The 14,505-nt window shown below is 34.5% G+C and overlaps 2 protein-coding genes across 2 annotated transcripts; one reads left to right on the top strand and one right to left on the bottom strand.

Annotated features, from left to right (window-relative positions):
• Nucleotides 1-918: 918 nt before the first annotated feature.
• Nucleotides 919-6,226, bottom strand: LOC122608032 (calcium-transporting ATPase 4, endoplasmic reticulum-type-like). Its single transcript, XM_043781115.1, has 8 exons — nucleotides 4,838-6,226; nucleotides 4,676-4,730; nucleotides 4,459-4,580; nucleotides 4,041-4,319; nucleotides 3,196-3,573; nucleotides 2,955-3,064; nucleotides 1,818-2,046; nucleotides 919-1,532 (listed from the first exon to the last, which is right to left on the bottom strand). The coding sequence occupies exons 1-8, from the start codon at nucleotides 6,224-6,226 to the stop codon at nucleotides 954-956; spliced, it is 3,141 nt and encodes a 1,046-aa protein (XP_043637050.1). The 3' UTR covers nucleotides 919-953.
• A 3,062-nt stretch (nucleotides 6,227-9,288) lies between these two features.
• Nucleotides 9,289-12,624, top strand: LOC122608031 (putative leucine-rich repeat receptor-like protein kinase At2g19210). Its single transcript, XM_043781114.1, has 9 exons — nucleotides 9,289-9,355; nucleotides 9,483-9,999; nucleotides 10,724-11,211; nucleotides 11,298-11,430; nucleotides 11,531-11,599; nucleotides 11,693-11,764; nucleotides 11,842-11,913; nucleotides 12,060-12,244; nucleotides 12,400-12,624. The coding sequence occupies exons 1-9, from the start codon at nucleotides 9,289-9,291 to the stop codon at nucleotides 12,531-12,533; spliced, it is 1,737 nt and encodes a 578-aa protein (XP_043637049.1). The 3' UTR covers nucleotides 12,534-12,624.
• Nucleotides 12,625-14,505: the final 1,881 nt, after the last annotated feature.

Genomic DNA, 14,505 nt, shown 5'->3' with positions numbered 1-14,505 from the left:
GTTCATGTTTGAAAAAAATGAAACGGTTAGTTAACAGATAGTGTTCATGTTTGAACTTAAGAGGTTGGTGTCTTAACAGGTTTTGTGTGACTTGTATGTCAGCCTTACCGTAAACTTTATCTTCTAAAATATCTCAATTAACATATTTACATCAATTACATTTAACATCAACATACAATCATTCGACGCCATCACCACACCATTAATCGACGCCCACCATCATCATTTGTCCCAGAACACCGTCGTCGCCACTGCTCACTAAAAAATCCTAATTTTTCTTCTCTTTTCGTTCATCCATTCTCCTGCTCTCTTTTTTTCATCTTTCCAGCGCTCTCTCTCTCTCTCTCTCTGGAAATTTCGTCTTTCTCCTCATCATCAAATCCAACTAATCGTTACATGTATTGTCACTGTGGTGAAAGGATGTTGTACAAGTATTTAAAAAAATTATACAAATACTCTAATTTGTATATACTATTGATACCCATAAATTATTTTTAAACATTTTAAACAGAACCAGCCAATCAAATCAAAGGATACACCACGTAAATGTATGGTCCCTGTGGCCTGTGGGGTTCTATCAATTTTTAGTTACAGGGGTCTTTAAAACGTACCAAAATGTTTGTTTGTTTATAAGGCCATTTAACCTTTTAAATCAAGAAATCTAAATCTATTGCTTTAGCAGCTTTATATTCGTAGGTTGGATGTAGATAACAATTTGCAAGTACAATATATCATGAAACCAACAACGTATGATATTTTCGAATAATGTTTCATAGTTTTCCTTCGAGTAGACAACAATCTTTGCTAGGACTCTTCATTTCGAACAAAAATATGACATCTTGATCTTTCTATGTTAACAATCAAATTGATCCTGTTATAATCTGACCAAATGTTATGCTGCGTATGATATAAGACTGCCATAAATCGGATATAATGCCAAACAATGGAAGGTCTTATTCCGCCTTGTGCTTTGAAGACTTTGAGACGGATTGCGCCACATTGTTACGCCTACCGACAAACTTGAGCATTTCATCAATCAAGATTACAGGAAAAGCAACTGCCAACACAAGGAGCCACTCGTTCAAGCTTAACGGAACAATCCCAAATATTTGAGCAAGAAACGGAACATATAAGATCAAGAAATGAAGCCCAAATGAGACTGACATAGCCAGAAGTAACCATGGGTTGACCCAAGGTGGCATAGTTAAGAGGCTTTCGTCTTCTGAGAGTGCATTTAGTGAATTAAACATTTCAATTGCTACTAGTACGGATAGGGAGAGAGTCATGGCTTTGACTTTCCCAGTTCGAAAGTAGTCACAAGGGTTGGAGTCGAAATTGAAAATATGGTTTCCGGCTGTGAAAGGAGAGACTGTGAAGTTCTGCCAAGAACTGCATTGGTCCCAGTGTGAAAGTTGTGAGTAGGTTATAAGGCTGTGACCGTCTCCACTGAGGTCGATTCCAATAAAAGAATCACGAGTGAACCATATGATGAAAATTCCAACAGTCGCAATTCCAACATAAAATCCGATGACCTGCATCAAAGAAAAAACATACGTAAATAACCCAAATCAAATTGTTCATAAGTAAATGAGTCAAATCGTCACACCTATATAGAAAAAATATCATATTTTGTTGGTAAACTAATTGATTAAATAAGATGATTTAGATTTTAGGATGCAATAAAAATGTGCTCTATGCGACACTAAACATGTTGACGCTTTCTTTTTTAAGTATTCTTTCTAAATTTACCTGTTACAGTTAGAATGATTTATATCAAAGGAGGTGATATCTTTGCAGGGCGAAAAAGGAATACTTACCAGATAGCGAAATAAAATCCAAGCATTGATCAAGGAATCATCGCTCCTTCGAGGAGGCTTTTTCATGATATACTTGTCCGGTGGATTAAAACCCAAGGCTGTTGCAGGTGGTCCGTCGGTAACAAGATTGACCCACAGAAGCTGCACAGGAATAAGACCTTCTGGAATCCCTAAAGCAGCCGTCAAAAATATGCATGCAACCTCACCAATATTTGAAGAGATCATATATCTATGTCAAGTCAATACAATACAACCAGACATTACTTTGCTTTTAAAGTCTACAAGCCAGCTTGGTGATTGCATCACATATGTACAAGGTAGAAGTTCGACCATTAACTTGTTTATCCATTTTGGTTAATGGTTATGTTTTATCTTTCATAAGTGAAATGGATTTAAAAAAAAAGTCTAAATGGAAGAGGGTGGAGCGGTTCAAATATGTTAGTGAAGAAATAACTTAAAAGGGAGCATGTCAACCGGGTAATAGGGCTTTACTCAGGATGAAAGTTGCCAAAAGTGTAATTTTAATGCATAAAACCTCCTAAATCGTATTATTTAAAATGTTAGTGAACTACAGTATTCAAGTATTATATGACGTATGTAATCATATTTGACGCATTAATAATCCATAAAAAGTGTTGTTCAAAAAAAAAAAAAATCGATGAAGAGTATACTGCATTTGGACGACAAATGTTTTGGTCAATCTTATCGGCTTTACTCAGGATGAAAGTTGCCAAAAGTGTAATTTTAATGCATAAAACCTCCTAAATCGTATTATTTAAAATGTTAGTGAACTACAGTATTCAAGTATTATATGACGTATGTAATCATATTTGACGCATTAATAATCCATAAAAAGTGTTGTTCAAAAAAAAAAAAAAATCGATGAAGAGTATACTGCATTTGGACGACAAATGTTTTGGTCAATCTTATCCAATCCAATTCAACAGACCCGTTACCCAACCTGTATGATCTGTCCATTTTGCCATCTCTAATAAAAAGTAGTTCACGGAAACGTAGGTAGCATGGGCTTAGTTTGGTATTGCAGACCCACACTCCAATTATTTGAGGTGAAGTATCCAGCAATTAGGTTAAAAGAACTTTATAAAGAAATGAATCGGAGAAGGAACACAAACTAACCGAATAAATGCTTTCATGTTGTTGTAAATGGACCTTCCCTCCCCAACTGCAGCCACAATGGTGCTAAAATTATCATCTGCCAAGACCATGTCTGAAGCTTCTTTCGCAACCTGGACAAATAGTCAAGACATGCATAAATGTACAAAATTTTAATCATATATTTAAAGATAGATAATACTTATTAACTTAAAATAATTTTAGATGCACAAAGACAGATATCTTGAAGAGCAAACAGAAATACCTCCGTCCCAGCGATACCCATCGCAATTCCTATATCAGCTAATTTCAAAGCAGGTGCATCATTCACACCGTCCCCAGTCATTGCAACAACTTCACCCACATCTTTGAGTAATCTCACTATTTCTTGTTTATGCTTCGGTTCAGCTCTTGAAAAAAGAAGTCCTCCTTTTTGCCTTAAGTGACCTTTTGGATCACGAAGTTCCATGAATTCTTTCCCTGTTATGCTTTTAGAACTGATGTCCTCACCTGGTATAAATACACCTATCTCACGACAGATTGCTTCTGCTGTGTTCTTGTTATCTCCTGTTATTACCATAACTTGAATTCCAGCTGCTCTGCAGTCTTCAATGGCTTGACGAACCTCTTTACGAGGTGGATCCTGATAGAAGTATTAACTAACACTTAAGTTGAAATATTTAAGGTAGTTACGAACTAATCATAGAAAAATGGGACGATCGAGCAGGTTGGCTAATAGGCCAAAACAGGTATTCTGTTTTTCAACTGGTCAGACCAGGTTGGGGTTATCCCAAAACATTCAATCACCAAAACTTTTAGATTTTCTCTACATAAAAATTGTGTAAAAATACTTAGTCCAGTAATAATCTGCTTTTTTGTAAAAACTACTTGGAAGGTTTCATGCATTAAGAATACACTTTGGGCAAATTTTGAAATGTTTGACCGACCCATATGATCCATTTATGCTCAAGCCAATTTTCTAGATATTATTAGTTTGACCCGTTCAGGATATAATTTAATCTGAAACGACCCATTCATAAATAATTCAAAAATGAAAATTATATACACATTATACCACAAAACAACTAAAGAGGCGCTGAAACTACTCACCCGCAGTCCTACCATGCCTGCAAATGTTAGGTTACTCTCAATTGATGGATAATTTGCTGGATCAAGTAGAAGGCTGTGAGCAGGATCGTCTTCGTTGCCATTATATGTCTTAAATTGTTCGGGCTCCTCCTTATATGCAAAACCCAATACACGTAATGCATCTCTTGACATTTCATTAAGGGTGTCTAGGATAACCTCTTTTTTCTGATCAATTTCAACAGTAGAACCATCAAGCAGCTGGACAAATGAGCTTCTTTCCAACAAATTTTCGACTGCACCCTATCCAAATTTAGTAACTACTGCATTAATATTTTCATGAAAAAAAGATTGAGCAACAGAATGATTATTGGATCATCGAGAACGAAGTATTCATGTTAATAATTAAGTTAAATATCTAAGATAAATTTGATGTTTATACCTTCACAAGTAATGATTTTTTTCCACAAGTGGAGGACACAATGACCCCCATAGATTTCCTATCACGATCAAACTCAAGGGTGGCGATCCTGCTTTCAAGTGTATTCCATGCCTCGGAACAACCTGCTTTTTACAGAATACAAGAAATATGTAACCAGATATACATAACAAAGAGAAAAGGAGAGATAAAATATGACTTCGCCACATGTCTCTGTAACCTTTAGATGAAATAGAACTCAATCCGGCAGGAAGCCCCATTTTCTCAACAAGAACCTAAAAAAAACCGATCAATGATTTATATTGTTCAACATAACTCGAGTTACATACACAAGTTATATACCGTGTAGAAAATGAAGAATGGGACATATCATATATCATACCTTCAATGCTGCCTCAGTGGGCATCCCAATCGCAACATGACCTTTTTCAGATTGTTCAATACCAGCATCATTAGCCAACGAAGCAATTTTTGCAATTGTTTGAAGATTATCATCCATTTTCCCAGCTGGCCAGTCCTGGATTTTCCCATCTGAAGGATTGTAGGTGGTCCCTTCCACGATGAACGATCTAATCGTATTTACTCCTTGACCCATGGCAACAAGCTTAGTCACCGCCATCTGGTTAGTGGTAAGAGTACCAGTCTTATCAGAACAAATCACCGTTGTACATCCAAGTGTCTCAACACTTGGTAATTTTCTAACAAGTGCATTATTTTGAGCCATTTTACGGGTACCAAGAGCTAAGCATGTAGTAATCACAGCAGGCAAACCTTCGGGAATAGCTGCAACTGCTAATGCAACTGCAATTTTAAAGTAATACGTACACTTCTCAAAAGAAAACTTGAAGTTTTGGGGCCAGCCATCTGCATACTCCCAATCAAGAAAGTACTTTAAGTTAATAACCCAAACCAATCCACAAATGCATCCAATTAGCATAGTCAAAACTTCCCCAAATTCATTTAACTTTTTCTTTAACGGGGTGTCTTCTTCATTCTGCGACGCTTCATGAATTTGAGAATGCACTTTTCCTATCTCGGTATTCATCCCAGTAGATGTAACCAAACAGATGCAGTTTCCATTTACAACTGTCGTCCCTGCAAATACAATACATTTCTTCCCTTGGATATCACAATCCTCGGCTACTGGTTTTGTAGTTTTACCTACAGCTTCACTCTCTCCAGTAAGTGAACCTTGTTCCACCCGAAGGGTTGAACTAATTAACTGTAAGACCCTCATATCAGCCGGTATTTTGTCACCAACCCGAAGCTCAACAATATCACCAGGAACAAGTTCCTTTGCAGGAAGACTTGAAACCTTCCTTCCATTACGTATAACAGATGCTTGTTCTGACTGAATTTCTTTAAGAGCCTCTAACGCTTTTTCTGCATTGTTTTCTTGCCAAATGCCGACCATTGCATTTACAATAAGTATCAAAAATATAACTAGAGGCTCAACAAAGTCTGTAATCTCCATCTTGCCACTTGCATCGCCATCATACCATGCTAGAACAAAAGAAATCAAAGCTGCAGAAAGTAAAATCCTAACTAGTGTATCGTTAAACTGATCTAAAACTAGCTGCATAATTGACTGTCCTTCATGCTTCTCCAATTCATTCTTTCCATAAATTTGTAACCTTTTCTTGACTTCATTGTCAGAGAGACCGTGTTGTCTGTTCACCTGGTACTTCTCTTCACATTCACGGACATCTTTTGCCCATGCTGCATAAACATTGTGAACTTTTGAAGACGTTTTGCTTGTACTTTCTTTCATCCCGCTCATCAATAATCAATCTGCATAAACCGAATCCCAAAACAATCTTTCCAAAGTTATACATGTAGAATCAAGATTTTAGGTACATATTTTGTAGAAAATTATACAATATGTAAAAGTCTATAACTGTCACTAAGATACGATCATGATACGTAATTCATAAACACATATGTGTAAAGAAAGACAATTCCGGGCGTACACAAACCTGACATGAGAGTATACATGTTCAGGTTAGTGCTAAATAGGTTAAGGTTGTTAATAGGTCGACACTGCTTGGCTTGGCCTGGCCAGGTACGGGTTGATCTTCCCAGCCCGCAAACATTTATAAAATACAAGGAAAAATACTAGAAAATGTATGCAATTTTAGTCCAAAATGTCTATGGCATGTATCCAATTTAGAACGTCTCTTTGTAAATATAAGCTTTACACATTAGCAAAATACCCTAAAATACAACTATAGTAATACTTGAAAATTAAATACACACGTCAACAACATTTGAAGTTTAATACATACTGTAGATTTTAGGTTATAATTGGATACATTTCCGAAATACATCACCCACAATATAATTTCAAACTTGAACAGTTGTCCGGAGGTCTTTTAGGAAACAGTCTTCGGAGTAAGACCTCCCCAATACCCCGCTTTTGGCAGAAATTGGATATTGTTATTGTTTTTGTCGAACTAGTTCATTTAATTGGTGGTAAAAAATACCTTAATTTTCCTTACAAAGTGTCCATCATGAAACTTGAACTCACAACCTAGAGGTCATATTAGCTATATCCTAATACTAATCATATGCATTCAAGTTTATATATAAATTTTGGGTTACCATTTGATTCTAGTAAAATACGTCTCGATAAATAAACAATGAAACTCTCTATTTCGTCCATCCTGTATGATCTAATCTAGCTTCTTACAGATTCATTTTATTATCATTAATTGATTGTTTATAATTCGAACAAATTACCTAATGATATATTACTGATATATATATAATATATAATATAACTTTCTTCAATAACATTACATGCATGCAAATATGCAATCATGAAGAAAAAATATACATGAAATGGAAATGATGCCTTAAAATGGTGCTAAAAGAATACATATTCGTACATAGAGATCGAGATAGACAGATCGAGTATATACCTTAATTTTGGCTTATGAGTTCCCAGGAAGGAGAATCTAAAATTTGAGATGGAGTGAGAATGATAGAAATATTTCTGAATTATGATCATAAATCATAATAATTGATATCCTAATTATTAAACTATTTTGAAGGTGGCTTAATTAGTCATGGGAAATGCTAAATGTATTTAACGTGTATAAAAAAACTTGTACCTTCCATATTAAAAGCATGCCCCTGATTTTCATGGTAAATATACAAACAATTTATGCACCTTAAACACAGCCTTAAAGGCTGTATTTAGTAAACCCCATTAGTTATTAAAATATATGTATTTTTATAAGAGTAAGAGGTATCATGTTCGACATTTTTTGCAAGATACAAAGCTACATATATAAACAACGAGTTAGTAGGTATCATTCGAGACACCACAATGACATTTAGTTGGACACTATGCGGAGCTCAAACCACACATGTCCACACCCACGACTCTCGAAAAACTCTCTAATTAATAATTTATGGTATTCGAACCCATGATGCTGCTTCCTAAAAAAAATATTAATAAATTGAGCCAACATTGTTTTCTCTAATTAACCACGTAATGTAATTCATTGTTTCCAAAAATAAACCACCATTTTGGTTTAGGCGTCGGATGTCTTAACAAGAAGTCTCGGGCCGGTTCTATAAATAACTCTGTAATCCATTTGTGGATGGTGTTTTTTGACGGCCAAAAGGAACAGAAATATAACAATAACAAATAGGAATTAGTTTATCGAAAGAATCTTGTTATGTTTATTATGTTCACGTATAGTTTTCTTAACAAGTGTGTTAACATACTTATTGTGATTGTGATTCGTAATTTCGTATCCTAAGGGCTATGTATATGTTATTTGTGTCATGCATGCCACAAGTGTGTTCGTTTGTATTTATTTAGCTTTCACCATAATGTACTTAACATTATAAAGGCTCTTGTCTTGGTCGAGAACCAAATGTGTCTCAACAGTATTATGGAATTATGCGATCGTTTTAGACCTCCAAAAATCTAGGCCTTATATTTTGTATACTAGACCTTATTTTTAAACTTTGGGCTAAGTATTATTATATAACTTGCATTGCAGTAACACTCTCACTGTTTTTTACATTAACATCTTTCTCTTTTTATTATTAATAGTTCAATAACATAAGTTGAGTTATTTATTTTTCTTTTTGTTGTTTACTTTAATTTTCATGCTAAAAATTAAACAAGGATCCGATATTGATCTTCCTTAAAACCACCAAAAACTTTAGGCCGAAACTGTCGAGCACGAACAAAAAAAGAAGAAGCAAGCGACAGAGGACAACATTACTAATTTATTTGGAAATAGTATTTTCTTGGAAAATTTTCTTTTATGAAATATATATAAAAACAGTGTTATTTATCTTGTAATAAAGAGAAGGCTGTTTGATGAAAGTCATAAAACCACCATTTTATTCTAAGTTTCTAACGACCCTTATGCAGTTGACATAGCAAAGTAAACGACCCCACCTATAACATTGTCAAGAGATCTTATTTATTCTGTGGGACCATATATATTACATTATTTTGGACTTATATATGTACACTAGCCATAACATATTCATCTTTAAAAAACGTTTACTTGGGATTGAAAGTCAAATGTCGACATGTTAAATTCAACCAAAATAGTTGCACATACATGCGCTTTCATATTCCTTTCCCATATGCCACAATATATAGTTAAACACTTTAGTATAACAAAAAAAAAAAATAAAAATTAAAAACATTTACATATAACTTAACAATGATAATGGAATTATAAGCAAGTGCTTGTAACTTTGTATTTTATTCAAACAACTATCAATTTCAGTTGACCAAGCTGGACACCTTTGTATAAAAGACCAATTTCATCACATTCTCTTCATTTTCAAAATCCTGTCATGGACAACCATTTATGGCTGCTATTTCAACTATTAGCTCTATGTACTATATCTGTTTCCGGAAAAGGTAAGCTTGCTTTCAAATGATATTCGATATATATCGACTTGGTGGTTATGTTATAGCTTGTGTATGTATATATTATGTAATGTACTAATGTGTGTTTTTGATCAACTTTCTTTGTGTATAAATATAGTGTTTGTAAGCATAGATTGTGGGGCATCGGGTTCTTTTAAGGATGAAAACTCGATAGAGTGGAAAGGAGATAGTGATTTGATATCGAATGGTGTTACACATGTAGTTCAATCTAACTATTCGGTATCTCAAGTTTTAGACACTTTAAGAGTTTTCACAACCCGAAAAAAGAATTGCTATTCTGTAGACGTTGAAGAGGGAGAGAAAATTTTGGTTCGGGCTGGTTTTAACTACGGAAACTATGACAAGAAGTTAAATCCTCCTGTTTTTGATCTTCTTTTTGATGGCAACTTTTGGGTCACGGTAAATACTACAGTATGGAAAAGATATGAAGTCATTTATGTCACGAAAAGGAATGTTATTAGCATATGCGTCGCGCAGAAGAATCCTAATCAATTTCCATTCATATCGACTCTTGAAGTTCGTAGCTTGGACTCACGATTGTACAATGAAGTTGGCGAAAATTATGCATTATTCAGAGAACTGGGAACTGCTTATGCTGTAAATGAAACTATAAGGTATGTATAGTAACTTCATTATATGTAAATTTTGTTTCATCTTTACTTTTTTTTTAAAACAATAGATGCATAATGATATACAAGTATGCACCATTATCTTATATGACTTGTGAATATATATGGAACAGACGCAAAATAAGTGAGTTTGGGTTGAGTCTAAACATGTTTGGGCCATAAACAAGTTGACCTGTTTAAGTAGTTTATTAAATCGGTCATGTTTGATATGAGCTACTGGGCTGGTGATAAACTTGTTGACCTGTCAACCATATATAACCAAAAAGGGACTTATCTACAAACAAAGTCACAAGGTGAAAGATACAATTACCAAGCATCTTTGTATCTGTTTTTCAAGATTAGCTTGTTGAATTTATTTTATTACTTCTTAGAGTTGTTTGACAGTTTAGAAATCTACTCCATTTGACATGCCCATTCATTTGACCCGTTGAGATAAACAGGTTAGACGGGTCATGATTGGGTCGATCGAGACTTTTGACACAATTAATCTATGGGTCATGTTTGGGTTGGATGATTCTAATGCACCAACCCGTGAACTTGGCAAGCCAAACAACACACCATTGTCTCCCTAATTAGAAGATGGAAGACATGGTCAAAGTGTCAAACTAGTACCATCAAATTTGTTTGTAGATTTTGCCATATACAAAGAAGTAGATAGATAAAGTATTTTGTCATATCAAATATCAATCGTCAACTTTGGCTTCTGTAGGTTCCCGAAAGACCCTTATGATCGAATATGGGTGCCTGCAGCCCTCAGCAGTGACAACGGGCTAGTAAATTTAACAAACACTGCAACCCTTATTAATAACGATGTGCCCAATAATCCTCCTCAAGCAGTTCTAGAAAATGCTATTTCTACACCAAACGTAAGTCGGACCATAACCACTTCATATACTATCATTGATTACCCAATCCGCTATCCTGTCTACTTCAAATGGTATTTCACAGAAGTCAAAGTGCTTAATTCTACAGAATCAAGATCCTTTATAATCTATAAAGACAATGAACCATTTTCGCTCCCAATTACACCCCATTTTGGAAATGTGACCGATTATTTCATCTCTAATCTCACATACACCACTGAAGTAAACTTCACCATAGAAGCTATCGGTTCTTCCACACTTCCCCCTCTCCTCAATGCCTTCGAGGGGTTTTCAATTAGTGACTTGCTGACTGAAGGAACCAACAACAACGATGGTACATGTTATAATACTTGCTTGTATATCCCTTTTTACATAAAAAAAAAAAAGTTTCCTATGGTGTTTTTTTGTTGTTGTGTGTAGTTGAAGGTTTAACTTCTCTCCAAAACGCGTTTAGTGTATTACAAGAATGGAGAGGAGACCCGTGTCTCCCTGCACCATATTCATGGGAATGGATACAATGCAACAACGATCCAACCCCTCGTGTAACGGCATTGTAAACATCATAACCTTATATAGTCGTAAAACACAAATATTCTAAGTTTCGTTTGGAAACATATATTGATATAAGTAGCTCATTTTTGTATATCATGCAGAAATCTTAGCAGTTTTAATCTCTCTGGTCCACTTCCAGACTTTAGTAAAATGGATGCCCTTAAAATTATGTAAGTTTATAAATCAATTACCTAATTACTAGCTGTTTCATTTAGTATGTATATTAATAGTAATTTTATAAAATATATATATTTATTCTACAGAGATTTGCATAATAATAGCTTGACTGGAAAAATTCCTAACTTCCTTGGCACCATGCCTAATCTCAAAAAACTGTAAGTTTAACTTATGTAACTATCATTTGCATTTAGTTATTAATTTTCTAATCTTAAGTACATTTCCATTTGTGCAGAAATTTGGCAGATAATCAGTTTAGTGGATCATTACCAAGATCATTAACAAGAAATTCTGATTTAAACTTATCGTAAGTAGTTAATTCTTAGGTACATTTCCATTTGTGCAGGAAAAAAAAAAGTTGTTAATTCTTTTTCAATTTCACTTGAACTTAACTTTATGATTTCTATAACCTTATGTACGCCCTGTGTTCGTTTTTCTTTCATATACCAACAGAGATACGGGAAACCCTTTGTTGTGTACAAAGGGCAAGTCGTGCGCAGGGGACGATAAGAACAAAACTAACAAATTACCAATAATACTTGGAATCACGATTCCTGTGTTTATCATCTGTTGTGCTATCGTGGGTGTCTTGCTTGTGAGGCATAATCAACGTAAGGCTGGTGTTCGGTCACATTCAGGTTAGATTATGGACAATAAACTTACATACTTTTGTCTTTAAATCTTTAATGATACTTGAAACCTCAACTATTTAGTCTTGGGTTATCTATTTAGTACATCCACGATGAAACTTTTTGTGTTGATAATATGTTTTTTTTCTAACTAAATATTTAAGGAAGTACGAGCCGCGGAGCAATTGGTCTAAGCAGTGGTACTCGAGGAACCATTCATGATGATTTAGATGAGAAAAGCGCTGAGGATAAAGAGCGGTTTTATAGTTCACCTGCACCATTGCTCTCTAAAGGTTAACATAATGGTTGATAAATCATGTAAACAATATAGATCTCTTTTGTAAATTCACATTTTGTGATGATTGTTTATTTATTTATCGGTATATAGTTGAGATTTGACAATATTTTGTGTCAATGCACGCGTTGTTCCTACATTTTGAAAAGAGCTCAGTATGAAACTATACTTTCTGATTTGTCCCTCTAGACTATCGTATTTTTCAAACATCTCTTCTAGGTCATTGTAATTTTAAATTGTGCTTTATTTTTGTTACCAAATTAAATGTCTATGTCTTTTGCAACAAAATGGCCTAGTGGAATATATTTTAAAGTTTTAATGGACCAAAAAGGAGAAAAAAAGTTTGATGGTTGGATGGATTACCAAATACAGTACTAATAAGGGGATTAACAAACATGCCAGCAAATTTCAGTATTTACTACTATAATCGCTCTTACGTTGATCAATTACAAGTCTCGAAGTCCTTAGCATATGTTACTGGTTCGAAATATATATAATTATATAGTATGGCATATACATACATGCAGAACACTACAACAGTCATCTGCACATGTAAATATGAGCATTGAGCAATATGCGTTTCTTATCATTGAGCAACAGTATGAGATTTTTACTATCTTTAGGTAATTAGTTAACCTTGGAAAGACTTCCTTAAAGTAAAATAACCCTAATGTCGTTTTTCACGGGTTATTGGTCCTAATACCGTCTTCGATGGTGTATGGGGGAGGTTGAGATCTAGACAGCCTTACCATTACCACAGGTAGATAGGCTGCTTACAGGTTCTATCAAAGGTAGAAAAGGATTTCCAACCTTGTTGGGCATGAGGATCCAACCTTTGACCCCTGTTTCCAGAGACAAAGGCTTTAACCACTTGATACAACCCAGTTTATTACCTTATCACAAAACCATATATGCTAACTTAACCGGTCATTATATTTAACCTTAACCTTAGTCTCATGATTTTTAAAACTGTAGCTATTTATATATTTTTTTTGTTTTTTTTTTGTAACTTAATAACAAAAAGTAATTATATTGACTTTGTTGGAATAAACATGATTCGATTCGAGTGATAAAACATCCTCAATCGTCCTGTGAAACCTGTAAGAACATTGAAGCATAATTGCTATTGATTTCGGGTTCCCATAACACGGTGATTGAGTAATAATGGGATGATAAATTCGGCTGAAATATGACGCACGAATTAGAGAGGAGTAAACACACGAATTTGTGTGGGATTATGTGTGTGTGATTAACCTTAACTTAGGGTTAATTACCCTCTATTTATAATGAGAGTAATTACACATTCAACCCTTTAGTATTTACACATTCAACCCTTCTGGTGTTTAATGTGTGTACCATTAGTCCTCTTAGTTACAATCACCTAATGGGAAACCCTATACTACGTCTCTAAGAGTAAATACGCCCATCATATATTTACCTAGACATAGGGATTTCAGTTATCGTCAATTATCATATTAGGAATGATAGATGATCAGTGACGGTCACACTAATGTGGTTCCAACATTCTCCCACTTGACCGAGCGATCATTTATCTATGAGTATTCAAATAAGTTCCGGAATAATACTCATTTTGTTTTAAACCGAAATCATAGCCAATAAGTACAGTCGTAGAGAAGAACATCAACTCAGGACCCCCACTAGTCAAACTATGACTCAAATTTAAAACTAATAAGCAATGATCAATTGACTAAGACAAATTTTGTTATATAATGTCTTTACACTGTTATGAGCTCGAAGTGTAACTAATAGACAAACAAAATCTGAATAAGGAGGAAAATTTTAATTAACATAATAATAATGACCAATAAGTACAACATGCTATCATAATATGTCTTTAAGTAAGCCTCATCTTCGATACGTATCCTACGAAGATTTTAGGAGGAAGACCTTCGGTCATTGGATCCATTAGCATATTATGTGTACTTATGTACTCAATACAAAGAACATTTTCCTC

The sequence above is a fragment of the Erigeron canadensis genome, chromosome 7 (assembly GCF_010389155.1).
Source record: "Erigeron canadensis isolate Cc75 chromosome 7, C_canadensis_v1, whole genome shotgun sequence".
NCBI classification, from domain to species: domain Eukaryota; kingdom Viridiplantae; phylum Streptophyta; class Magnoliopsida; order Asterales; family Asteraceae; genus Erigeron; species Erigeron canadensis.
The sequence above is the reverse complement of the archived record's forward strand: the minus strand, read 5'-3'. Positions and strand labels throughout refer to the sequence as shown.

Excerpts from the sequence above, each read along its gene's own strand:
- LOC122608032 (XM_043781115.1), bottom strand. The coding sequence starts at position 6,226 with ATGAAAGAAAGTACAAGCAAAACGTCTTCAAAAGTTCACAATGTTTAT. Across the intron at positions 3,574-4,040 it reads CAGGCATGGTAGGACTGCGG|GATCCACCTCGTAAAGAGGT; the intron begins GTGAGTAGTTTC and ends TACTTCTATCAG. Across the intron at positions 1,533-1,817 it reads GGATTTTATTTCGCTATCTG|GTCATCGGATTTTATGTTGG; the intron begins GTAAGTATTCCT and ends TCTTTGATGCAG.
- LOC122608031 (XM_043781114.1), top strand. The coding sequence starts at position 9,289 with ATGGACAACCATTTATGGCTGCTATTTCAACTATTAGCTCTATGTACT. Across the intron at positions 9,356-9,482 it reads TATATCTGTTTCCGGAAAAG|TGTTTGTAAGCATAGATTGT; the intron begins GTAAGCTTGCTT and ends GTATAAATATAG. Across the intron at positions 11,765-11,841 it reads ATGCCTAATCTCAAAAAACT|AAATTTGGCAGATAATCAGT; the intron begins GTAAGTTTAACT and ends CCATTTGTGCAG.